We start from the raw sequence: 27747 nt of genomic DNA, 5'->3' as shown, positions 1-27747 counted from the left end.
ATCTAAACCAGCTTCAGTCAGGAGTGAATCGGCTGAAGTCAGAGTCAGAGCTGCATCAAGGCAAAGCTTGAAGTGATCAGTATCAGGCCTGTGTTCTTTGTTTTCCATCCTGTTACACCACTTTGTAACCAAAGATGTGGAAAGATCCACTGTAAGAGCTTTTAAAATGGAACTGCTTACCAGCTGAAGGGAAAATGACAACCTACCACTTCCTGGTTGCAGTCCAGATGTTTATTCTGTATCGACATTGCAGTGCTGTCAGTACAGCTTGTGTAGTTCTGCTGAGACATCTGTTAACTAGCTGGCTGCACTGCCAGAACCATAATAAGCTCCATGTGGGCCCATGAGCTTATCTTCTCAAAGTGTTACAGGCTCTACTTCTCCTATTGCTGTACTGCTAAATGTACTGGTGCTTGTTACCTTAAAACTAGCTCAGCCATGTGTATTCAGGTTACCTGTGCTTTGGACTGAAAGTGGGGGGTATTTTCTTTAGTTTTAGATTTGATTTTACAAAATCTAAATTCTGCTCAGGCAGATACTTTGGGTCCTGAACGTGTCCTGGTTTTGCCATTCTCTATTTGAAATCTGAAGTCTTTCATTGGTCGGAGGGATACAAATTAAAAAAGAGATGCTCAGGCAGTATGGATCTATACAGCTTCTCTGCTGCTGACAGTCCACGTAAAACTCATGTAAACCAGCAGAATACTTGGCTGAAGGACTGAACCATGAGAATAGGAAAGAGAGAACTCTAGGGGTTAAAGGAAAGAGAGAACTCTAGGGGTTAAAGGAAAGAGCATCCTTTTTATAATTAGGACAGATCAGAAGCGGAGCAAAATGTTCTTGCAGCTGAATCAGCTGCCCTCTAACCAGCCTGGAGTCTGGAGCTGGGGCCTGATGGACACTTGTACAGAATGCAATTTAATCTGTAATGGCTGAGGAGGACTCCTCGAAGTCTGCGGCAAATGGCAATTATTGTCCCTTTTTGTCACATCCCCCCTAACCAAAACAAAAAAGAGGAAAATTAATGAAAATAACAGGGAAGGATCCCAACTAGCATGCCCTGCCTCCCCCTCTCTGTTGAAAAATCCTCTGCAGCATAGTGAGTGAAACGAGCTGCCCTGTATAATAAAGTCTCTCGAGCACCAATGTGAAACAAGAATTCCTCCCCCACACGCATGCATACGCACCCCTTTTCCCTAATGAGCAGGGAGACGCCAGCTTGGGGGCTGCAACCCGTGTTAAATTAGCAGAGAAGGCCATCCGAAGTGGGCTGACTCCAGCGTAAACTGCCTTAAGTGTCTGTTTATTAAATCACACCACCGCTTAGAGTCTGCCCTGCTGCCACATCAGAGCTGTCTGCATACAGAAAAATCCTGGACAGTCCCAGGGGAGCTTGGTCCAACTGGATACTGGTAGTAATAGAGAGCCGGGGGGAGAGCAAGCCGCCACCAGCAGGCTCCTTGTTAAGACTCCATCATGGGTTGTTATTCCAGAGCGTAAAGGGCTTTATCTAAGGTGACTGTTGGCACTTGTAACAGCAGAGGACCTGGACTTACTGAAACTTTAAAGTCTTCTTCCTCTCTGTTTTACAGAATGTAAGTCATTTCAGGCCTTTTCTTGCTGAACTGGCTTGTGTAAGCTTTGGAGCAGTCGCTTTCCTGCAGCAGTTCTTATCGGGAAGCATGGCCTTCACCTTCAGCTCTCCTTTTCGGGTACGGTATGAGCAGGTCATTAATACTCCGTGGTTTTCTGTGAGTTTACTGGTGTAAATATAGCTAAGGCTTTGGAAATAGCAAATCTGCTGTTCAAATCTTAACCCATAGTATTAAAGAAGAAAATCAAAGGTTTTCTGTGTATTTGTATAGCGTGAGGTGCAATGAGGGGTTGGTTCTGACTGGGATTTCTGCATATGCCTGCATAACAGTACTGGAAATCTAAATGTGCTACGTAACTCTGCTGTTAGGAAGGACAGGAGGTATACACCCAAGCTGTAAATCCTGACCTGTCAGGCAGGAGACAACACTTTTTTTCTGCTAGTTCTGAGAAAATTGTTTTCCAGGAGCCCCTCTATACTCTTTTCTTTCTCAAGGGCTACTTCTTAACTGCAGTTGGAACTAAGGCTGCTGGTTTATGACTCCTGACTGCTTATCTTACCAAATGGACTGTCATACTCCCCGTTTTACACTTTCAAGATAAGTCGTTTCTTCTGCACAAATGTTTAACAAATCCCTGGAGAGGGATCTTGAGGAGGAGTGGACAGCCCACTCCTCACATAAGGAAGCCTAGGATAAAGCTTTGGAAAAGTCTTTGAAAAAGTCAGAGTCTGTTCTCAGGAATAAAAAGGGTTTATTGAACAGCTCTTAAATTTACCACCCTTTCACTTAGCTCAGATCTTTCTCTGGAATACGATTTTTAAGCTTCAAACACAGTTCATCCATGCATGCATTTCGGTTTTGGTTTATTTTGACAATTTTATGGATACTTCCAGACATGAATCCCCTGCTCAACCTGCTCTTTTATGTCTTCTGTGCGGGGATTTTTGCTGCATGTAGGCTTATTGAGACGCCGTTGCAGTCCAGATGGCCGTGTTCTGTGCTGGCAGGTTAGGAGTCATGGTCAAGCATTTTTTTTTTGTGGCCCATTGACATAGTAGAAGAGCAGCAGTTGTTGAGCTAATTTGTATGCGGAAGAAGCTATGCAAAGTTTAATATGAAGTGGTTGGTTTAGCTGGCAGAAAGGGAGAGGTGGGCTGTTTTCCATTTCCCTTTAAAATGTCAAACACTAATAGTCTCTTCCAATCATCCTGAGATTGCCAAATAATTGACTCCCGCCTACAGCAAAAACCTCCCTGATCAACAAAGCAGGAAGCTGATGACAGCAACTGCCTGAACGTGTCCAAATTAGTCCACCCCCTGCAACCCCAGCAGGGTCAACAGTGGCAGCCCAGAGGTCGTGGGGCAGCAGGAGATGGAGGTTGGAGATTGCCCTGCTTCCTCTGCCCTCTCGTGCCTCCAGGACATAGCAGGGAGATGGGGGCTTCGCAGCTGGAGCAGCCAGCACCTGAACTGCACGTCCAACAGAGATGTGTTTATTCAGAAGATCTGCTGTGTGTTAGCCAAAAGACAGGGCTAGGGGAGGAAAGGAGGAAGTGCCTGTCTTTGTGAGTGGCAGCAGAGCTCTTGGGTTCTGTGTGGGGCTGACCCAGTGTCAGACAGCTCCTAGTGTGTTTTCTCTTTGTGTCCTCCAGGGTTTGCTTGGTTTGCTGCACACAACTGACTTCTTTACAGTAAGCTGGTGTCTGCCCTGGTGCTGGATTCTTTCTTTCTCAAGCAACTATGCAAGTGATTTTGGAAATGAGTGTGTGAATATTACCCTGGTATGGCTTATGGGCACAGAGTAGTTAGCAATGCACAGCCTCAGAGAAAAGCCAGGCAAGGCTGCCCGTGAAGCCATTTCTTAGTTGGGTGCCTCACCAATGCATCCAGTTAGGGGTGCTGAGTTGTGGTTTTATAAAGCAGTGGAAGTAAAGCAGCAAGGAAGCTCTGGCCCCGTTCCTCTCTGTCTTGTCTTGGAAAGTACTGCAGGTGTGCCTGTGGCTCCATGAAGGCAACTCAAGCATATAAGAGTTGTGGCATTTTTTTAAGATTATTTTAAGACTCAGGGAAGGGAGAGAGGGAGAAATAAAGAAGCGTTTCTCAGAGCTCCCAAGCAATACCACTTACAGGTAGGATGAGAAAGTTTTAAGACCAGGCTCTTTGTCTGCTAGCCTGTCTTCTTATTGTTTCCTTGTGTGGAGGAACTGGGGATGGGGAGCCTGCCCCTGACAGCTCTGTGAGCGCGCTGCTGCGGGTCAGGACCTCTGCCCGCAGAAGGAGCACTGCCTGTAGGCCTCCCACGTCTCCTCGCAGAAGCCTGGGCTGGGCGCTCCGTGACACTCTGACAAAGGTCACTTTTACATCCCATCTTCGAAAAGGTCACAGCATGACCCCAGGTGCAGGAGAAGAGGAGGAGGAGGAAGAAGGCTTCTCTCCCTGTCTCTCTTTTTAGATTTGTTACTACCACTGAAAATATATACCTTGCCTTTGCCCCTGTCTGCCCCCTTTCTCTCTACCACACTGGTGTCTTCTTTTCCTAAATGCTATGTATAAATTTGCCCCTGTAGCCTGAACTGGCTAGTTGCTGGAATTCTCTTCTTTATCCACCTTGTTTGGTCTGCATAGCTGTAGCTGTCCTATTGATACTTCTTTCAATTAATAAGCAACTTCTGGAAAGGAAACAGCCTGCCCCTGGGTAGTCTTTGAAAAATAGTTGGTCAAGATTTCACTTCTATATTAAAATGAATTGATGTATCTCTATCTTAGATATGCGTAAGTGTTCTTATTATTTACATATCTGAGTTACACCTCAAGATATGTTTATTCAGAGAGTGTTCCTTTGCTATGAATACATGCTGTTAGCCCTGCTGTGCAATCAGTAGTTGGCTAACTGAAGACCAGCTTACTTTCAGCTATGTGAGTACCTTGGAAAATCCACACCTCATTCCTGAGACCTTAAAGGAAACGTATGCAGCTTGCAAGCTTCCCAGAGGGCAGTCTACCCGATCCTGAACATTAACTAAGCAGGTTGGTAGAGTTCTTGTGTATTGGCTGGGCCCACAGAAAAGGCAAAATCTGTGGAGAAGTAGTAACTTGCGTAAGGTCAAGAACTAGGTCATAATTGAGCTAGGCATGTCAACGAGCTGGGCTACCTGTTGAGTAAAAAAGAAAGAAATAGCTGTGATGAAGAATACCCAAAGGTGATTCTCTGGGTTCCCAGTCAGAAGGGAGACTGTTCCACTAATTGGGTCTTAAAAGGTCTTTTCTATTCTATTTAAATTCTTATAATATGCCCCTCACCAAGATATGACGGTGTCTGTCTAAGGATGTCTCTCTTTTCATTCTTTTCAGCTGTGTTTATTTTCCCCTCTCCCCTTACCCATTCTTTGCAAGTTCATGAAGAGCATTCAGACCCCATGAGGGGGTCTCTACAGATCCCCTAAGAAGATTAAGCTCTCTGAATATTTCATGCCCTGATTGACAGCTCTTGAGGACCTCTTGTAAGCCTGGCGCCCGTATTCTTGTTTTAAAAAAAAAAAAAAAAAAAAAGAAGAAGAGGAAGAGAGAGAGAGAGACAAGAAAATCACATACACAGGGAAAAAAATTGATCCTATGGGCCTGACCTCTGTTGACGGAAGGCACTAGACAGAGGCAGTTCCTCCTGGACATCTACCCCCCTGCCTCGCTCCCCACCAGGTCTCTGCTGTGAAATAAAAGGAAGGTAATGGGATTTTAAGAGGCAAGGAGCAGGCAGACGACATGGCTGCTGCCCCCTCCCCCTCCCGCAGAGCCCCTGTGCTTAGGCTCATGGCCCCTCAAGAGCTATTGTAAGTCTCCATCCCCGACTCTCACTCTGCTGCCGTTCTTCCCTTTCTAACAAGCTGACCTAGCTGAGCCCATGGCCCCTCATTAGAGGCTGAACCGAAGGCTGAGCCCTGTGCTCTCCTGCAGCCGTTTCACCCCATTAAGGGTTGCCCCCTGGTTGACAGTGGGAAAGGGAGCCGACGACCTGTAAATTCTCATCAGATTGCTTTAGATTCTCCCTTCCCCCTTAATCATCCTGTAATAGGCAGCTGAGAGAAGTTTCTTCTTTATTTAGAAAGGCAGTGCCAAGGAGATCTCCTTGCATGCTGGGTTTAGGAGACATTCGTTGATGAAAACAGGAGGAAGAGAGGCAGAAAGAAACTGCTCCTAACCCTTTTTGCAGGTGGAGTGCAATGAGATACGCTGGTGCACTTGCAGGTACCACTGTTAAAGGCAGCAAAGTCCTCTTTGCTTCTTACCTGAAGCTAAAGGAGCAAGTGTGTTATACAGTCTGTTCTTGGAGCCCTGCTGGTGGCTGTTGGTCTCTTACTCCGGATTTAAAGTTTAGTTTTTAAGGTGTTTATGGGATGGTTTAGAGCCCAAGGCGCAAGGGGAGAAGGATGTGTATGCTGCTCTGAAGCAGGTATCTCCCGGCTGTTACTGTGGAGGAAACCATTAATCTATGAGAACGCTGAATTTGCCCGAGTTCCCCATTTCACCTGTCTCTTGATGGGCTTGCTTAGGTTCACAACTAACCAAAAAGCAGATCAGTGAGAGATGTATTTAAGCAGCTGTTAACTGCTTAAATTCCTTAAAGAATTTAACTGGGCATCTCTGGCAGAGAGCAGTTGTGTGTAAGCCGCAGCAGCCAACCTCCTACTTCTGCTTTGTTCCTTACAGTGCAAGGATAGGTGGTAGGGAGGCTGTGAAGTCCTGGGTTCCCAGTCTTCACCGATAAAGCAGTAGCTGCCACGTGTGCAAGTGAACCAGCAAGAGGAAGGTCCTAGCTGTGTTTGGGGTAAGGATGGCCAGGGAACTGCAGAGGAGGATAGGAAAAGGGAAGCAGGTAAGTCGAAGGCCTCTACTGCATGCCTGGAAATTGGCACAGCTTCCTGTTGGTGAGCTTGCTGGAATCGTCCATGGTATGGGGGGCACTCCACAAATTTGGCACAATGGGATTATGGCCATGCAGGCAGACAGAATGGTTACTGCTGGATAATTAGGGGACTCTTCCAACTGTTGTGGGACTCTCATCTTTTCCTTACTCAAGAATCCAGAGCTGCTGGATTTAAACTGTCTCCTTCATATGACGAAATTTGCTCTTAGGCTTGCCTTCCTGGTGTGATTGAGCCAAAGTGTAACACAAATCTATGTTAAACTCAAAAATCCTTTCTGTGTAGAGTCAGTATTTCTGTGTGGGCTGTGCTTGGACACCCCAGTAAGACTTGGGACCTTTTTAACAGTTAACTATTCAAGTAGCATGTAGGGTGTTCTATGTAAAAAGCATCGGCAGTTTTTTAAAGCTAGTTGAGCCGGTATGTTATCCAATAACATCACCTTTTTAAAGTCAATTATTATTCTTAACAACCGATTGATGTCCTATTTACTTGTGATAGCAATCTTGGTGGGATGCCAGTGCCATTCCTCAATAGTGCTTATCCTGCCAATATTCTCTGGATGGGGTATGCAGCTTTACATCACTGCGTGCCTAATCTGTTATTTTGCTTTGGGGGGAAGAGGAGAGCATCTAGATGTTTATAATCAGCATGGAAAATGTTTGTGTACAAACAACCTAAGGAAGCACTAGCTTTTGCTTGTCACTGGTCTCACACCACTGGTGTAAGTTTTATAAAGGCCCAGTTGGTCTGGCACAATAATACCACCCTCAGCCTAGTCCCTGTGTCGTTGGGTACCGCTGACCTGCAAGGTGGAGTTCAGGGCTCTGCACCCAGTCAGTCTCGTGTGCCTGGAAGTGCTGTGTAGACAGCAAACTGACCAAGAAAAAAGTGCCAGAGGTTTTGTGAAATTTATTTCTCTCCTACTGAAATGAAATGATGGGAAAAGGACTAGATTTTCATCTCAGCTGTAACCATTGATGTGAAGTGGAAAAAGCTCTGCAGACTTCCACATAACCTTACAGATTCAGGGATAATGAATCGGAGGTTTCTGAACTTTTTTCTAAGTTTAGAAACAGGAAGAATCTTATCCTCTTCCACTTTTTTTTTGGAGTGGGTACACTCTCTACAGACAAAATCCCATGCAATGGTCAAGAAGGCCATTTTTCCTTCCAGGAGTAATTTCTATGTCTTCTTTGATGTTAAACATGATGGAGGAGACAGCTTATAGAGAACATCACATTTTTCTGGTCTGGTAGCGCGTAGGAAAATACTTCTGAAGACATCCCTCACCTTCTGTTTTCAGACACCCAATATAGGAAAAATAGCTCTTCAAAGCAATCCTCATCTCTTCACGGAACTGTAAAATAATTCAAGATGTAAGGGACTTCTGGAAGTCATCTGATCCATGCTGCACTCCAAGTGGAGGGGAAGAGGAGCTCAGGGCGCTGCTGTCCATCCTCAGTCCCCTCCAACAAAGAGCTGGCTCTTCCCGTTAAGGTTTGGAGGAGTCAGAACTGCTGCAGCCCTGCCAGCCCTCGCTGCTGGAGTGGCCTTCCCGTGGTAGCTGTGCCAGAGGGAGGCTGTCCTCTGTCTTAGAACAGCGATGGGCTGCCTTTGCTCTGGGTGTCTCAAAACTGCAAATTCATTTCAGCCACCCAAGTGGAAAAATCTGCATTGCTATGGCGGTGTGTGTGCTAACAAGTGACTGTCACGGTAATAACAGCATAAGAAAACTGAGGTTTTTCCATTAGGAATAAAAGAATGGTAATGGAAAATTTAGGATTCCTGTTGAAATAGTTATCCATGTTCAAAACCAGAGTGGAATTTCAAGTTGTTTTTTAGGGTTCTGAAATTTCTGGATCATTTTTTCCATTTTAATTTGTGGTTAGGAATAGAACCAGAGAGGCTAAGATACCTCCCAATTTCTTCTAGCAGTTGGAGCTGTGAGCAGAAGTTAAAAAATGTAGTAGAATCGCGGAAGACAATCATTTCCTCAAAGGTTTGGAGCTCAGTTTTGCAGAGTTAGGAGGTTTGCTTCAGTTTCCAGTTACACAACAGACATCCGAGTGTGTTCTTGGGTCAAACACAGGGCCAGGTTTGCAAGGAGAGCTGTGTGAGTAAGGCCCTGTAAGCACAGGACTGGGGCCTGGAAGATTTTCCCCTCCTCAGTTTGCAGTTGGTGCTCCAGGGAGTCCAAGGTGGTGGGGGAGCATTGTTGCTTTCTCCTTCCCTCAAAAGGGAAACGAGATTTTCAATAAATATGATCTGTACATCTTGAGAATATCTCTTCAACTCTGAAGAGTATCACCAGAAAAACACTGGCCTTTTCACCCAAAAGTGAGCTTTTCTGCAAAAGAAAGGATCACCTTTCTGTTTGCAAAGGCTGTGTTTTGCCTTAAACAGGCTAAAATTTGGAGTTGCAATCCACGAAATACTTTGACTTGGGTAAGGTGAAATTCTTTTGGAAAAGAATTGGTTTGTAGTAAGAACTGTAAATTTAATATACCCTAATGTGCTGTCAACTGTAGATGTTTGTAAGCGTGTGGTGAGGAAGGAGTTAAAGGCTCAGCTCTATGAGCCATCCACAGCAGGGAATGACCCAGTTTAAAAGGGTTAACAGTATTTGGTTTTTCAGAACTATTTGTTATATCAAGTTAGTGCAGTAGAGGTCACACAGGTCGCTGAGCCTCCCCCTTCCCTTTCCATCCCCAGCCCCCCCTCGGTTCCTTGCTCCTTCTCTAATCTGATGACCTCAGACACAGCTCTTTCCTTATGATGTTCTTGACAGCATCTTCAGACAATATGCAGCTCGACGCCAGTTGTCTTTCCCTTTCTCTCCTGTCCCACAGGAGAAAACCTTGGATGCTAAAAGGCACTTTGTGCAGTGGGGAAAAGCCTCGGCAATTTGTTCTGTGGTTTTTGGACAAGAGCAGCTCAGAAAACAGTTTTCATTGCGTGTGCACTCCTAGCATGACTCTCTTTTCTACCTAGCGTGTATTTCTTTCTTTCTGGGTGTTGGGCTGGTTCTTGTTGTTTGTGTGTGTGTGATGAAAAGCCTTCTGTAAATCCTGATTTATCAGCTGTACCTTCTGGTCTCTTTCTTTGTCATGTTGCCGAGGGTTGTCTTGCAAAAGTTCTGAGCAAACGCTTTTTTGAGAGTTGGCATGTTGCTATTTGCAAGTGGTAATAGAAAAAGTTTTGGCTAGAATGTGCACATGGGTTTAGCAGCCAAATGAGGTCAAATTTGCTATTGCAAATGTGAAAGTTTAGCACAGCAAATGCTGTTTAGAAGATTCTTATTCTTATCGCTCCCCTCTGACCTTCTCCCAGTCGAAGCTTCTCTTAAATTTTGTCAGAGTATTTTTGTGACCTACTTTTAGAGGTACCGAAGGTCCATAGATCTCCTGAACGTGAAGGGAAACTTTGTGTTTGGTGTCTTCTGAAAATTCAGGTTACAATCAGTTCATAGCTGTCATGCTCATATATTTTTCAGTCTTACCAGCGATGCTATGTTAACCTTCTGCCATACGATGAGCAAGGAATAGAATACAAATACCCTACCTGATATGAAATGAGGAAAGGTCGTGTTTCCTTGGTTCCTCATTTACTGTTTCTCGCTTTTCTATGTGTTTTCTTGTGTCTCTTTTGACATCCAGTCAGCCAAGTTTTTGAGAATGTTTCTCACTTCTCATTTTTTTCCAGCTGCCCATTATGCAGCCAGAGGTAGCGGAGTTACTTGTGCTGCTTTGGGTAAAGCCAGGACGAGTACAACAGGCCATTTTTATTCCTCTGCAATGGTTTGACCCGGTCTTTGAGGGGTAGGATAATCTAGTCGTGGGTGTCCTTCATCTTCTAAGGGAAGTGAGTGACGGCCAGGTCCTGCTGGTAACGCTACAGCTGGTTCTTGCAGCCTTCCCAGGGCAGGTTAGTTTGCATGAATTCAAAAGCAAACTGCAACTGGAGCATGCTTGCATCTTGCATTTGCTTTCTGGTCAGTTCAAGTACAGAGGTGCTAGTAGCATGCATGTTAATTAAAAAGCAAGGTTTAAAGCTGTGTCTTCTGTTAGAACTTTTTTATACAAAACTCCAAAAAAATCCAGGATTTTAGTTCAGCCAATGCAAATTGATAGTTCTAGAGAGCAGACTCTTATGCTCAAAATTCCTTGTAACTGGCACAAAAAGAAGTAATACATTTCATTTTGACATTTTTTCAGTTCACAACTTGCTTGTTTGTTGACACGGTACAGTCATGTGGTGGCACCTCTGTTTCCTAGAAGCATGACTGGCTGGCACTGGGTAGTAAACACTGCGATTATATTCACTTGTATGCTTTGCTGGGTAAGTTGGAAGAAATGGCAGTGTTTGAATACAGCATGCGCTAAGCTGTTTATTCAGCTCTGATATTTAGCATAAGGCTTGGATACAAAACTGTAAAAAGTGCCTGGCAGAAAATGCGATACCGTGGAATACTTGGTGTTTTCCCAAAAGAAGGTGAGGGTCTAATACATGCAGGGTGACAGGATGCTGTACAGATACCGTGCTCAGGAAGTTCCGAGTTCTATTTTCAGTTTTGACCTTAACTTGGTATCTTTAAACTAGTTAGCTATCAGTCCTGCCCCAGTTTCCCGTGAATGAATTGGGGATTGTACTGTGTACTCATCCACTTTACAGAGAAACTTTCTCCTCTTTATATTATAGCAATTTATGAATGTTTGGTGACCAACAAAAAAAAAAAAGGGTTTGAAGTCACGAGTTTTGGAGTTAGTGGACATCTTCAGTCAAGCAACCGTTGAACACACTGGGAAAAAAAATGAGTTTAACCTTCTTGAACCTCAGGTGGAACATTACCAGTGTTTTACATTACCCAGGAGGATAGTATAGGTATTGAATCCAGTATCTGTATGTTTCGGATCTTTGTTCTAGATTCTCTGGGATGGTTTCAAATCTTTGCTCTGGGGCCTGCCCAGATGTTTCAGGATTCTGGAGAGTTGTGGAGTTGCTGTGTCATTTGTTATGCAGCTCTCACTGTATGTCACTGTTGGCCTCAGGATTTCAGGTTTTTGGAAGCATAAATGTGGTGGAGAAAGGGACTATCTGGAGGAATTAAACAGTTTCATTTTTTATTTTGTTTCCTTTTCATAAGGAAAGGCAAAATGCTGACTCTTCTGTTGTTCCAGCATTCTTCTTAACCATTAAGTCATCTAGCTCACAGGACGGCATCTTAAGGAAATTTCAAATAATGGAAAGATGTATACAGTTTCTGTAGCAGGGAGGAAAGCAACAAAACAGGAATGGAAATTGGCAGGAGGAGGTCTGAAAGGCCAAAAGTTTCCAGCTCAGAAAGACAGTGGGAGAGGAAGTCAGTGAGTGCAAAAGGATTCCCTCTCTCCCCACCTCTCGGCCCCCACCCGCTGTCCTTCCTCCCCACCCCTCCCGGGGAGATGGGAGAAGAAACTTGGCAAGCCATCTTGTCGCCAATCAATCTGTGGTGTAACAATTAGCACTTAAGCAGCACTCACGCTAAACACAGGCTCAGAAAACACTTAAAAAGGAAAAGAAAAAAAAAAACACAAAAAACACACCAACACAACAACAACAGGGGAAAGCTGGAACAGATCAATGCCACGCCGAACAGGAGGCACCTAATACCCCATTATTGACGAGGACGATAGCGCTTTAAGTGTGTGCTCTCCGTGCTGAGCAATTAGCCAGCAGGACCACTGCAGCGAAGGCAACTCCACCGCAAGAACGCACCCTCCCCTGCTGCCCACCACTTCCCCCAAGAGGTGTTTGATGACAGCTTCATTTGTTAGCGTGATTCCAATAGCTGGCGGCGCCGGCATCCTTTCCATTACGGAAGGGAGTGCGAGGGGAGGCTGGGCAGTAGGTCTTCTCTCCCCCCGCCCCGGCCGGTGGTAACAGAATACAGTAGACACGGAGTCTGTCTGTGCGCTGGCTAAATTGATTGTAATGGGTTTCTTAACGTGGTGAAAGAGCCGACTGTTTTCTCGCCTCCAAGAAAGGCCGGAGGAAGGAGGAAGTGACTCCAGCGGCTGCAGCACAGTGGATGAAAGTAAACTTTTGTTTAGTAAAGAGCAGCCGACTGCAGACTGTCTCTGACCTTTCAGCTAGCTCTCAGCAACACTGTTTTGTAGAAGAAAGGAGAGAGAGTAGAAAACAAACCCTGTCAGCTTCCTGCCTTGGCTCTTGCTCTCATAATAACCCTCCTGTCTGGCTGCACTTCCCAGAAGCACACTGGAAACCTCCTAATGGCATGAAGTCGGTTTTCAGAAGGTGCCTATGGTCTTAAGGCTTTCAAAGGGAATTAATGCACATGTAGAATAGGGTTTATGTGCTTTTAATGCTTGGCTAGGCTGGGGTTTACCTCAAAAGGTGTGCCTAGCTCCTGTAATGGGACAGGCTAGGGCCAAACCTAGAGAGGATGTGGCCTTCTGAAGAGTATCCAAAGAGCATCTGTTACTGATAAAGTGGTGTTTGTCTGGGAGCCCAGGAGCCATCCTGAGACCTCCCAAGCAGAGGGACTTCTCCCAGGTTAGAGTATGTCTGTGCAGTCAAATAAATCAATAAGGCACTCACACTGGTTTGTGGTGGCAAACACATCAGGTGCTGTTGGACGCACGCACTGCTTTTCCCAGTTGTGCTGAAGCCTACCCTGCTTATCTTCAATGTTGCTGCTACCCAGGCTAGCTGGGATCTGCCTCCATAAAACAGCATTGGGGGCTCCCCAGAGTAACCTGACTGTTTTCTGTCCAAGGAGTACCATGGTGTCAGATCTGAGCAGCCTTGTTCAACAAATAAAATAGATGATGTGGATTTGCCAGTTTTTCTGGGAGGTAGTTTGTATTGTAGTAGCTGTCTGTGCAGAAATCCGTCCTGTTCAGCTGTCGTGGGCCGTTCCCGCATTAGCAAGTAGTGCTGGAGTTGAAGAGGCTGGCCTTTTGAATTCCTCATCACTGCGGATATGCTTTGGTTCCCTCTTCTCCTTCTGTGCTGTGAGTCTCTTAGGGTACGGCACTGACGGATACCACGACAGATAGGAGGCCCAGACATCTGGCGTGCAGGCAGTGCCGTATCATTGGTGAAGAGGAAGAGAGTTTGTTTGATGTCACAGTAGTGTCACTTGGATTACAGGTTGTTACACACCTTCCAATCTTTGCTTCATTTAGAAAACAAATTTATTTTGCAAGTTAGATCTTCTGAGTAAAGAAAGGAGGCTGAGAAGTACAACTTCCCGTGCCATTGTAACCAGAAGCTGCTGTTTGCTTCTGACCAGGAGGCTTTTGGATGATGCCAGATGGGGCCATTAAAGCTGTGCAAACAATAAGGAGCACATAGGGGAGGCTGTTAATGGGTTTCTTTTGGAAGCATCAGCTGGAGCTGCTGAATGGGGCACATGACCTATTAAAAAAAGCCACTTGAGAAATCTCTGTGCCTGCTGCAATGATGGGATATTTTTACCCTCCCTGTTTATGCCAACCCACTAAGGATCTGACATGCTGGACGCTCACACACTTGTGTTTGCAGCTTTGCTCACTTGCCAATATGCTTTATGGCTTGTGCTATAAAGCACTAAGATCAATGGACTGGATGAAGCATCCCGACCACATTGTTTTGAATAGGGAGGAAGCCACGTTTAAGGAGATGGCTTCCACAGAAGCGTTGTTTGATTACCGCTTCTGGGAAGGGGAAGCCTACTTTTAGTGCACATTCTTTCAGTGGTTACAAACCGGTATTTGGCATGGAAAGCAAGCAGCAACATGCACAGTTAGAGATAGCTAGCAGAAGACTTGTCAACGCCTAAGTTCTTAGGCCTTGAGTTGTGATGGGCGTGCTTATGTGATGCGGAGATTCCAGTAGAGCTTGGTAAAGGAATGAGCTTCACCTCACGTGAGGATTGGCTACTGAGTCACTTTCTGTCATAAGAAGGGAAATGCCTTTACCTACAGTGGCCAAAAACAAAAAAAAATTTACACGATGGAGAAGTGAAGTTAAAAAAAAAACAGAAAGAAAAGAAAGGATACACACCTTAGCTGTAGACCAGATTTGAAATTGTTCCATACTATGAGAGTATTTTCAGTCTATCTTCTGGGGCAGAGTATTCCAACATCCTGCCTTGGGATTAGGGAGGCTGTGCTCATTATCACAGCATAAATTAGCTAGAGATTGTGGTTTTGTATTCAGCAGTTTCAGTGAAGAATTGTTCCTTTAATCACAGCAAAAATCATCTCTCAAGTAGCTCCGATTTTATGGCCGCCCACTTTGATGTGGTCGTTGCTGTTCAGCTCATCCATATGACTGCAAGCTCCTCTGTATGCTCCCAAATGGTGCCGTTACATTTATTTCCAAATAGTACAATGCAGAGGTGTTGATAGGATCTTGCTGAGAGAAAGTCAACAAGAATAGAACAGGCCTTGAAGAAAACCTTCAGGAAAAGCATGAGAAGGAACATTGCATTTGGGTTTGTCTGTGCTGTAATAGTGAACGATAACAGAATAACCAGGGAAAAGAGAAGGGTGCTTGTTAGCAGGGAACAGCAAAAAGAGCAGGGCTGCTCCGCAGGGGACGGTGAGCTGGGAGCTGAGTGTGACCGTAATCCAGGCAGGGCTGGTGCCCTCACCAGCCAGGGTGTAGTCCCCTGGGACTAGAAGACTGACACAGGGGTGGTGGCAGTGACACCTTCCATTCACAGACTCATTTGCCCAGACAGACGGATGCAACGTGATGAGTCGCGTCGGAGGTCAAAACGGGAAGCCCAGCCAGTGAACAAGGAGCAGCAAAGGACAGGCAGGACGCAGATGTTTCTGTGTCGTAGCTCAGGCAAGGAGTGGGGCTTAAATGAAACTTCAGAACCAAGGAGCAGAGGGTTCTTGGGTGGAGGTCCCAAGTGAGGCTGTGCAGGGCTGTTAAGGTCCATTAGTACACTCAGGGCATGAAAGGGAAGGATGAGGGGGGTCTGCATCTTTGCAGCGGTGCCCTAGCCCTTTTCTCCACAAAGAGAGCTAAAGACTAGTTTTTCAGTTTGACACAACATCCCCTTGAAATTGCGTGAGATGCAACTTGACGAGTTTGCTGGAGCTACAAAAGGAGCGTGTGCTTTGAATTGCAAGAGCGTTTTGTCAAATTCTTAGGTAGTCAGTGACAGATCATTAAATTAAACTTGGAGACAGACCTAGCTTGTTTCACATGGCAAAATGAAATCTCGAGCCCCTTCAGACTCGTAATGTTTCATACTGGCATGGAAAACAAAATTTCACAATGCCAGAACCTCCTGGTTTGTCTGATTTCAAAGGAGGTGTTTTCTTTGAGTTGTTTGCAAACAGCAGTGAAGAACTGATAAGGGAACTTTCCACATATCATCATTTCTCCCTGCCTTTGCTGTGTGCCGGAACTTGAGAGAAAGAAAAAATGTGGCAATATGGTCCTTGCCTCTGCATGTCTAGCTGTAGTTCCTAAACTTCCAAAAGCATGAATATGCAGTTTTGCAAATCCCTCCTGTCCCATGCCTGTGTCTGGGAGCCCTTCCCATCCCATCTGACAGGATGCATCACCTGAAGGAAAATCAGCTTGAAGTGTTTTCTCTCCCACTTGCCACCTTCCAACTTTGGTTGCTGAGAGAAGAAGAGAAAGGCTTTTAACACCATCCAGTGACCCAGCTCTAAGTACAGTCTCCTGGATTTGATCTAGCTGGGGAGACAGGAGGTCAGCTGCAGGGGCCAGGAAGAGTGAGAGAAACCATGTCAACAGGCTGCTCCCGCCGTGTCTGAGTGGTGAATGATGAGCGTGTGACACGGTAGAAGGAGCGAGGGTGCTCACCTGGAAAATGTTGCGGGAAGCCTGTCATGGAAGTTTAAGTGCTGACAAGATGTGTCTGAGATATCCTCGCAGTACAGTTAAGTACATAAGAGTAATCTTCCTCGTGGTTCCCAATTCGGAAGCAAAGTTGCTGTCCTGGTTTGTAGTAGGAGAATGAGCAGCACTTAGAGCTCAGCGTGGGGGGAGTGAAGTCATTTTTCAACATGGAATAACACTTCTCTACTTATGGAAGGACTGAATGGGCAGATGAAGATGGGGATTTAATTCTGCCATCTTGCCTTGATCCATAGGTCTGATCCCTAATTAGCTGGAACCAGGAAAAACTCAGTTTACGTGAACAGGTTTTGAAGTCATCTCTCAGGAACATACCTGGATCACTAAATCCTTTGAATCCAACATGTGACTTCTTTCTGAGAAAAATATCCATGGGATGAATCAGCTCTCTTAAATGTGTGTCTTTCAATGGTCAAATGCATCCCACGTTACCTCTAGGAATGTTGCAAATCAGGTTGGAGACAGCATTGGGCGAATCTCATTCCCGAAGTAGTCCTGCTGTACTAGTTGGTGTACTAACGTGTAGCAGAAAAATCCAACCAGCTCGGGGTTTTATAATCGATGTACATAAGTACTTTTAGTCATGTAATATCGTCTGTAAGCAATGAAAACACATTGGAACTAAGCTATATCAGTCGTGAGAAATTGATGTGATATAGCAGGGGTGTCTTGGACACAGTGCAAAGCAATTTACCCTGCTGACGAGCCATGGGTACCGTGTTTTCTCAGGTTTCCCAGTCAGCTTGTTCCAAGTTAGCTCCGCTATCTGTGCATTGGCACTCCAGTATGCTTTGGACATGGTCAGACCTGTGCACTGGGGGGTACTGGCCCGGAGTCCCCTGACGTGCTGTCGGTTAAGAACCAAAGTAACGCTAGAAGTCCCTAGTGGTGCAAAGGGAAGGAATGTATGGATTTTCTATAGTGAGTGGCCTTTGGAGATAATGTCTTAGTGGGTTTGAGTGTGTACCTCCCAATGCCTTGTCAGGAAGCACACAAGCACACTCTACAACCAAAGCTAATCATTTTCTGAAAGGAGATGACTGGTCTGATTCCGACGTCCGTTTAAATCAGTAAAATGTCCTTGACTTCCCTGCAGTTTTCCTACTTACAACGTGATGAGCAAGCTCAGAACCAGGTTCTCGCCTTTTCATTGATCTAGGCTCAATGCTTCAGTGAAATCAAAGTAAAAAACTAAAATTTCTACTGCCCGAATGAGGGAAAAAAAATGAATCTGTTTTATTTTCTCTTCCTTTGTTTGTTGCTCATAATCTTAATTGCTTGACTTCTGTCATTCTGCAATAGTCAGCTGCGAGAGCTTTGTAATGTTTAGCCCTTGAGCCTGACCTTCCAATCCTAGCAAAGTCAAAAGGAGAGGAAAGAGTTTTAACAGGATTTAATTGGGGTCGTCTTTGCCCATCAGCCTCTTCCTGCTCTCCACCTGCGGGGGCTTGAGCTGGGGCCCTACTAACTGGTGGAGACGGAAGGGTGGGGAGAGGAAGATATCTCCACGTCAGAGCCGTGCAGCTGTCATTCTGGCTTACTGGGCAGACAGGAGATGGTGCCTGCAGGAAACAAAGATGGTTCCCACCTGTCCTGAGCTAATGAGGATGTTTCTGATGTCAATAAATGTTTCCTGATCACAACAAAAAGCCAGTAGAGTTCACAACGCACTCATGAAAAACAGGCAAGTAGAGAAGGTGGAAGACATATGTGAAATAATGGAGGAGTGGGATGCAGATGAGAGAGAAGAATGTGAAGAGAGGTTATTTGAAAGAGGAGAAAAAAGATGGGGAACGAACAAAGGAAGGAAAAGAGAAAGTATAACATGGCAAAAGGAGAAAAGAAGTATTTCTGGAGGGAGTGGAACAGCAACAGAGAAACACATGTGAGAGGACCTGAGGTGAGAAAGGTTGAAAGCACATTGGAAATGGACAAGAAGAAAAAGTCGTAAAGGAACAATGGAAGAAAGCACTAACAGGTGGAGAGAAGTGTTTAACCTAACAGATCCTTTTTGCAGAAAAGCTTGAGAAGCCCAGAGCAGCAAAGGATGGGACAGAGCTTGTAAGAGGAACCCTGGGCATAGAGAAGTGAAGGGAAAGGATGGGGGGAAAGTCCTTCTGACATTAATGCCAAGTTTTTAGTCTTACCCTTGAAGTAGTCAATTGACTGGAGAGCAAAAATAAGACATCTACATCAAGTTAGATGATAGGAAGAGAAGTGCAAATGGGAAACCTGAACCAGGCGTTATATGATTGTTGCTGGTGGGCATCCTGTGCTCCAAACTACAGCATGGGCATGCTTTAAACACACCCTGGGAGGGGGGTAGGGCTGAGAGGCAGGCAGCTCTCTGGCTGCTGGAAGCTGAGTTGATGGGCTTTCAGTAGAGATGATTGATAGCTCTGGTTTTTGGTTTGACTGCTAAAACTCAATATAGACTTGGCCTTGGATGCCCATTATCATGTGCATCCTCTGTCTAAAATCTGACAATATGTTTCTAAGGGAAGCGTTGCAGTAGCAGAGCAGTTTTGAAAATCTAGCCTGTGAGCTGAAATCACCCATCTGTTTGTAGAAAAGGAGCCAATGTTTGTATCCTTTCACACTGCCTGGGATCTGTGCAGGTATTTCTGCTCTTAGTAGAGGACACCGCTATTCTGAAGGGAATTCTATAGACTGGTATATAATGCAGAATTTGATCTAAATAACTTGGAAAAATGGTGTTTGATTGTGAATAAGCAGAGCGCATGCTGCATAATCAGTGATAAAGTTCAAATTCCATTTTGGTCCTGGACCAAAGCCATGTGAATCATTAGATTGTAAAATAACAAATTAAAACAAAACTCCAAGAATTTGCTGTTGATACAGCACAGTATGTAGTTTCAAGTGTTATTTTTTAGCACAACTTATGCTCAAGTTGGTACAATACTAACTGCAAACTAAGTAAATCAGTAGGGTGTTTCAAAAACAATCTGGCTCAAAAAAAAAAAAAGATTTTGGAGATAGAACTACCATGCATACCTGCTTAAATCTAAACCTTTCCTTCCTAAGAGACCTAACTGGTCAGTGCTTGAACTACTCAGCTATCCTGGTCCTCAATCTATCTTCATCATTGGTCTGTGCATCCTCTTGTTTTCTTCTGAAACATTTTTTTTCTTTCTGGATATTTCTCTGTCCATGCAAGTTTGCAGTAAGCAATTTCAAGAAATTGCCACAGTTTCCTAGGCCCTCGGGAAGGCAGCAGAGCTATGATGAAGCAAGTGTTTGTTGGCAATTCTTTGCTTTGTATTCAGTTCCTAGCTGTGTATTCCTTGCTCTTACCTGAAATACTTAAGCAGGAATTTTAAATCCAGAAATGTCTGTTAGGCTGATGTAAAATGACCAATGAATACAGCACAGGGAAAGAACTTCCCTCAGGAAATCCACATCAACCCTGTGATTTTGCCAGCATCTCAAGGAAAATCTTCAGTCTTGCCACAAAGCAAGAGAGAATCCGTTTTAAGTATCGCACAATGTATGACCGTTGAGTAGTAAGCCTTCATAGTCCCAAGGTGGGATAGCAAGTATCATCTGTGATGTACTGATAAGAAGCAGGTAGCTGAGGTAGCAGTTATGCCCAAAGTGTATCACTTCTGCCCCAATGTAGGAATAAAACTATGGCTTTATATTCCTTGAAAACCTACTCCTTTATCCTTTCCCTGGAACAGATTTACTATAGAAGTTCAACCTGGTCTTGGTCACACATTTTTGTCAAAATAAGGTTTGGAACTCCCCCCTGCCACCCAAGGTAATATTTCTTATTATCAACGCATGTAAGTGTGCTGATATTTCTTAAAATCCTGTGAAAAAATTTACTTTGGAAAACTGATTCTTCCCCTCCTAGTATCAGGTATCTTATGTAGAGGTTCATGTGTGTTTTCCACATTGCTTTCAAATTGCGTGTCCATAACAGCACTTGGAGTAACAGTGATGGGTTATGTGGCATCGGGGGTGGGATTTATCTCATTCTGGTCTAGTTATCTGAAGACCTTCCATCTGATCCAAACTATTCACCGCAGGTCTTCTGTAGACAGTATGAGAAGATCTACAGCTCCAGAACACAAATCAACCCATCTTAAAAGAGGTGTCAAAATAGAAATGAAACCTATTCAGAGTCACACTGTCCTGTTCAAAACAGGAAGACACTTGAATCTACAAAAGGAGCCCAAATATTTACATTGGTGCTAGGTAGCAGCTGTCCTTCGTGAGTTTAAAAATAAAATGAAAGCAACGAGTATTCCCTCAGAGTATGTTCTATTACAGCAGCGGTAGTAGTGCGCTGTCTCAGCTTGGTGTTGTAAAGCAGTGCACAAAGCTACAGAATTTAAGAAGTGAATTTTAAATTAACAGGGAACACAAAACCAGAAATATGTACCTATTTACCTCTGCATTAAAAATTATGGGATTTCACTCTTGTCAGATACCTGCAAAGCATTGTTCTGAAGGAGAACAAAACCAAAGTGAAAACGTTACAGTAGTGCTGAGCAGTGCTCAGGCGTTGCAGAGCAGTGTAACTTTAGGCTGCTCTTCCAATTATCCCCATCATTTCCCTGCGTTTGTCACTGGCCAAGAGCAAGACTGGGCAACCACCAGCTCATTTCCTAATAAGTTTACTTCTGAGTTGAATACACGTTATTAGTGTTTGTTGGGTGCTCCCCTGTGAAATGCCAAGCGAGGCGAGTTGGATCACCAGCGAGGCGTTTTGCTGGCTCTGTCCTGCTCTGTCCCTGTTGGAAGCTGGGGTTGTGACAGTCACAGTGAGCAGTCACAGCTGAACCCTAGTGGGGCCACAGCAACATGGCCCTCAAGTTTCAGACTCGGAAGTTTTAAACGAAGACATTGGGGTCTTTCTCTCATCCCCAACCCCCCTCTGCTCCTCTCCGCTCCCCTCTCTGCTTTCCTCTGTGCAGAAACGCGCCGTGATGTAAGTGGACAACACAGGGAGTCAATAAAGGGGGGATCGGAGAGCCTAGGAGGAGGTTGCCTGCAGCAACAGAGAAGACGCAATTACTGCAACAACTGTCCAACCAACCACAGCCAGGAGACTCCACTTAATCTAATTGAGTGTGAAGGCAGGCTGGAGACACAGGACCCGCTCCTCCATCCCCCCCTCCCATAATATAGACACTACTGGCTGCTAATTGGCGCCAGTGGGCTGGTGCTAATTGTGCTGATGTCTTGGTCTGAGGACAGGCATGTGAAGGATGAAGGGGTCTGCTGGGAATAGGGGGGGGGGAGAGTGAGGGAGACAGTGGTCATAAAAGTTGGAACAGGGCTTTAATTTCATATCAAATATTTAAGTAAGTGAGTGGAAGATCTGTGAACTCTCTTTGTGGTAACCCGCAAAAGGCCTTGGAGAATACCACCCCCCTCCCTCTAGTCCCAGTGATGAGCTATCTGAAGTGCTGTGTTCCTCTTCCTCCTTAGCTTTGTTTAATTAATTGTGAGAATTGCTAATGATCTTTTATTTCTCTTCATATATTCTCTGCTTTCTGCCATTGCTGCTTTTTGATTCTTTAGTTTAAAGATTCAGCTTCGCTAGCTCTAGGGCCATCAGATGTTTCCATCACGTGGAAATTTTAGCCAAACAGAATGACAGCTAAGGCTGTGATCGTGTTCATAACCCTGAAATTGGGTAAGGTCTGATTTGTATGTGCAAGGCCAGGATGAGCAGCAGTGACAGCGTGTAGCTTGCTTTCTTATAAAGGTCTGATCCAACTTCTGGTGATAGAGACTTATGTGTGTCCTCTGTTAGTAAGCCTTGTTTATGTAGAAAATGTTGAGGTATTAAGCACGCAGGTATACGTGGTAACGCTAAAACAGCTATTTGTGTCCCCAAATGGTATAGTCATATGAACGTTGCACATTTCACACAGTTTATTTTGCTCTACTTTTTTTTTTTTTTTTTCTTGCAGAGAAATGTGTGTTCTGTGGATAGCAGTATCTATGGAACAAATTACTGTGTGCTGACCCTCTTCCAGCTCCTTATCCCCTCAGCTCATGCTGGAGGTGAATGCTGTTTTTGATTTGTCTGCAGAGATGCTTGTGTGAGTACTCTTCAATCTGTGTTACTCAAATCAGCATGGCTGTTTGGGTAGTAAGCTTCTAAAATATGGGTGGGTGGGGTGGAGAAGAAAGCTGGAACTGGAGTCACTAATTATTTCCACTTTACAGATAGACATGGCAAAATATGTCTGTCCTCTGTTATTTCCACATTAGGACTTAGGTTGGTATAACTACATATATAAGAACTCATATTCTTGCTTTATAAAAGTACATGTTTTAGCTTGATCCTAAGTTAGAAATGTTTCAGTGTACTGTGCTGCATTTGGAACAGATCTGCTGTTGACAGTGACATCTTTCAAATGTCTGTTACAAAGCCCAGGGTTCTGTTTGCAGGAGGTGAGTTGTTAACTTTGGTATTTTGGCTCTTTGATCCAAGCTGATCATATTCTATTTCTATAATTTTTCCTGCTGATTATGTTAAAGTTCTCAGTCTTCATCTGCTCAGATCATGAAGAGCAGCTCTTTGTCGTCATGTGACTTGCTATCACAGAACTCTTTGTTGTTTGCTTGGATTTTTTTTTCCCCCAAAACCTTTGTTCTCTTTCTGCTCCCAAAGAAATCTGTTATCTTATAATCTGTTTTTCTAGAATGCAGGTTTGTAGAATATCACTTCCTGCCCTTGACATACATCTGCTATGTATTATAAATTCTCATTTAAAAATACATATATATCAATTTTTTTAAGCTGAATAGGTCAAATTCTACACCAGTAGTGTATTTTAAATCTCAGTCTTCCTCTCCCCAGAAAATCCCAACCTCCTCACTGCACTAAGTTGCTGATATGTACAGAAATAATTGCTTGAGCTAGGACCCCTAATTCAGATCATGATCGGAGCTGTGAATTGTGTCTGCATGCAGTTACAGATAATCTTTGCTTCTAAGACTTTAATCTCTAAATAGGCAGGAAAAGTCTAATTAAGTTTGTGCTGTGATGAGAGTTCCTGTGAAGAGAAATGACTTGTTTATGGCCTAGCTGTTTTGCTGTGTCAGATGAAGGTGTGAGTTTAGTGTATGGTAGGATATATTTACACTAATTTAGCCAAGGTAAATAACGTTACCGGTGATGATATGGTGCACCAGCCTTTAAAACATCCTAGTAACAAGGTGGCGATCTCTCTAGAAACTCCAGTGTGTGGTTACCACCATTTGTTTAGAAAGTTCAAATAACTGAAACTTGGAATTGCACTACTACAGCCTTGACTAGGGCATTGTGTGGCAGCCAATTTCACTTGAATTCAGATTCTGTCCCTCAGATCCAGATTATGTAGGGAAGATCCTTCCTGTGTTAAAAGGCCAAGATTTTCAAATGTGTTTTGGGCTTTATTCCCCTCAGTGACAGTGCAGAGTGACTTCGGTGCCCATGTCTGGTTTTCAGAGGACCCGGAAACCTGGGGATGCAGTTTCATGGCTGACTCAAGACAGTGTGATTGTGTGAAGAAGGGCAAGTCATCCAGAGGTACAGTCTCATCCCTGGCTGCGTGTGCCCGTCACCTCCTTTCAATGTGCTCAAGTAATTATATTACTGAGTTGGATTTGAAATCAAATCTCCTGATAGTGTCGAATCACTCCATCCCAAAGGAGAAGGATGGGAAGGTGTGATCAGAAGAGAGGGAATAAGGAGATCAGTATCTTACTCTCATTAGAAATCAGAACATTTTCATTTCCCTAGTCCCTCCTAAAAATGGACCGTAACCATAGATGTCACCAGGGTTTTGCAGCATTGCACAGAGCAACACATAGAAAACTTTAAAGTGGTCGTCCTTGAACTGTTATAATAATGGTACATTTGTGTGGTATCTAACAGTGATAACTTGGCTTGTTTGGCCTCAGGGCACTGCTGGTATAAAATGTTCAGTATTAAATAATAATTACAGAAAGTACTTCAGTAGGTTCTCTTGGTGGGATGTTCTAAATAGATGTATCTATCACAGGCCACTGAATTCAAATAACAGTTTCATTCTAAAATTAAATTTTAATGTACTGATATCTGGGCAATTTTAAGCTTTTTATAAATTATCACAATGAGCAGATTCATGGGTGAAAGGATTGAGGATCCAAAGTTCTCTGCCTCTTTCTTCCTCTCAAAATGTTATCGTGGAATTGATGTATGAGATTTTTAAGCTCATTTGACAGCATGTCACTTTTACTAAGGAAAGCTGAAAGCGAGTGAAAGCTCTGGAGTGATTTATTTCAAAACCTAAGTTCCAAATCTAAAGTTCATGAACAATCAGTTCTGTCTTACAGTCAAAATATGCCTACCTCTTCCACGTGGACACAAAATTCTAGAATATGGCATCCTTAAGATAGCCTGTAAGCTTGGTAGAAAAGCAAATGATTGTAGATCAAGGATATATCAGGCCAGACTTGCACCAGGTACAAAAAATAAAAAGCTGTACATGGCTTTTCTTTCTCAGTTCAGTCTTCCTTGTCAAAGGGTTTCATGACTTGCACAGGTTCATCACATCCTTTTCTCAGATAATGTGGCATTTCCTCTGGAGCTACTGCTGGATCCTACAGGGTGTACAAAATACTTTGAGCTTTGAATTCTGTTTGCTAATCAACTTCTTGTCCTAGTCACTCTGGATACATCTCCGTAATGCAATGCAGCGCTGATACGAGATACCCAGGCTCACTCATACCCAGCTAACCAAAAATGAAGTTGCGTGACAGGTGGAATCTCTTCTAAGACTGTGTTTATGTTCTCTTCTTTCCTTCATTTTCCTTCATTCTACAGTGTGTTTTCATGCCTTCACTTGAGCCAACAGTAGTGATCTTACAGGCATACATGTAAGTCAGCATTCTGATCCACTTTAAAATGAGAGACCTTTTTTTTTTTTTTGTGCTATGCTAATTTGTAGATCAGAAAGCTGAGTAGGCTAGTTTTGTAGTGGTAGTATCACTGGTGCTGGTGGAAAGAAAGCAACAAGAACAGGTAGTTAGGAACAGTGAGATTGTCCCTTCGTGGTCTTAGTTTGGTTTAATCCAGCTATAAACTTAATCCAACAGATGAATTTGGATTAAACCAAACTACCCCCTGCTTGGCCACATAACACTCTAGAGGTTATAGAGATCGTATTGCAGAGGGCTATTTATTCGCTGAGTTCATTTCTTGAGTTGAACGGATTTCTTTTGTAATCTATTGTAGAACTGAGATTACCTCACTGAAAACTGCTTAACTTTGTAATGCACTGTGAGGGCTCTCCTTGCTTTATAGCACCTGGATGTGAATCAACAAAGCACTTGTGGTCACCGAGCTGATGATTCATGTGCTTACAGCTGGGCACGCGCTTTGGTGTTTTGCTGAGTAGGGATGGACAGACTTCTGCATTCAAAATTGAATGCTGGAGTCTTGGGCAGGACCTCTAGCACTTCTGGCCTGTCAGCTTTTGAGTATGTAGTACAAGAAACCAAGCCCAGGTCTTGCAAATAATAATTCACATCCTTAAGCATGAAACTCCCCTTTGCGCCATGCTGAGTGTTTCTTGAACCTTTTAAATCTTATTAACTGCTTTAAGAAAGGAGAATATACTAACGTTTTTTCAAAGTGAACACCCCTGCTTAAGTCTCTGTGTGGGTGGGTGCATTATTTCTACAAAAACCAACAGAAGATACATTTTATTGCTTCCTGGATAGGGAAAACAAGAAAAAATGCAGTTTTAATGGGATCCAAATAACAGCAGACTGCTTCCTCTCTTTTGATGGGTTAATGTCCCATAACAAAACTGATCCAGAGTCTTTGCTCACTTCAGCAGACTTGGAATCAGGGCTTTAAGCAGAGGACAAAGTATTTTCTTTTCTGTGTATTTGCGCCAATGGTTCAGTGCCAAACATGGGAAATTGAAGAACTGAGTCATTGTGTCAACTTGGGTCTTATTTTTCTTCCTTCAGAGGATTTCCCCATTTATGTGCAGTACTGCTTTGAAAGGCATCTGTGACAAAGAATAAAGGGAAGAAGCCAGTTCCACTGGCTTGAATTGCAGAATATTTTGCCTTTAAAGCTGCTCCCTCTATCCCATGCCTTGCCCTGCACTCACGTTTTAAGTGAATTTATTGGTGCTGAAGGAGATGAATTTGACAGGCCCGGTGCTTCACACCTTTTGGTCAGCTTCCTACTTCAAACCAGTCCAGTCTGAAAAAGGGGAGGGATCACCAACTTGCATGTAGGGCTGTGATTACTGTAATTTTGCTTGGGGTGGAGACGGGAAGTATCTGAACCTGAGACCTCTTCCATTAGTGAGTGGAAGAATCTGCTCCCTCAGTGTGGTGGTGTGTGCGATACAAGCGAGGCGCTAAACATAGACCTCATCAAATGTGCTCCGAAGTAATCTCCGGTTTTCTTTTTAGATAAGCATATTCCTACTGAGCTGCTCAAACTGCATAGTTGATCTGTTGTTATCATTACTGCTATGAAGGTTCACTTGCCATTGTATTGAAATAAGATAATTTTTACATGGTAAATAGCTATTCATTACCACTGCTTTAATGTTAGTACACAGAAACACTCTCCTTGAAAGCTGGGGCTTAGTAGCTAGCTAGCTACCTAGTGCTAAACGTGTGCACATTAAAGATCAAGGAACTCATTATCTACGCTTGCAGAGCGGAGAATGTCTGAGGTTTCCTGAGTATCTTTGCAAACCAATAAAATTAAAATGTATCTTTGTACTCAGAGCAGGAAACACCACCACAGACAAAAACATACAAAAACAGGCCCCTTCAGCCCAGCTGGGTGATACACACCCGTGTGACCATGCCAGGACACGTGCTCTTCGCAAGGTACAGGCACGGATGTACAAAGTGTATCACTTACACTTGCCAGTTTTAAGGCTGGATGTAAAAATGTGACTTCAGAGGAATTAGTATGTGTGTATGCACCAAGTAATATCCATCTGCCCATCCCTCTATTTGCAAACAGAAATACTGAGGAGGCACACTCAGCGTGCAGTCACACCACACACGTTTTTTCCTTTCTTCTTGATCAAAATAAAAAATCCCATTGATTTTTGCTTTTCATGCTTCCGTTACTAGCTCCAGCTAACAACTGCCACTGCTGTTTCTCATCAATATTTGATGAGCAGGGTGAGGTGGAATGGAGAAGCCCTGTGAGTTTCTCCTTCTAAATGGTCTCTGTGAGGGTTGAGGTTTTTGTGGCTTATGTTTATTTTCTCTGTCTGTTTTACATGGTTGGTTCAGGTCCTGAAGGTGACTTCTGCTGAAAGATAGGATGGAAACAGGACATTCCTCTA

General features: G+C 43.9%; 1 protein-coding gene across 1 annotated transcript in view; it reads left to right on the top strand.

Moving 5' to 3' along the window:
* The window catches only part of LOC308179440 (uncharacterized protein), a 186278-nt gene that overhangs the window by 66560 nt on the left and 91971 nt on the right, over positions 1 to 27747 (top strand). Inside the window, exons 11-14 of the mRNA XM_080559608.1 lie at positions 1593 to 22485; positions 22617 to 22664; positions 22776 to 22840; positions 23838 to 23960. Of these exons, the coding sequence (XP_080415734.1) occupies positions 22439 to 22485; positions 22617 to 22664; positions 22776 to 22840; positions 23838 to 23960 (283 nt within the window). The 5' untranslated portion in view covers positions 1593 to 22438. The remainder of the gene's footprint in view (positions 1 to 1592; positions 22486 to 22616; positions 22665 to 22775; positions 22841 to 23837; positions 23961 to 27747) is intronic.

The sequence above is a fragment of the Anser brachyrhynchus genome (genome assembly GCF_964034855.1).
Source record: "Anser brachyrhynchus genome assembly, chromosome: 17".
Classification (NCBI taxonomy): domain Eukaryota; kingdom Metazoa; phylum Chordata; class Aves; order Anseriformes; family Anatidae; genus Anser; species Anser brachyrhynchus.
The sequence above is the reverse complement of the archived record's forward strand: the minus strand, read 5'-3'. Positions and strand labels throughout refer to the sequence as shown.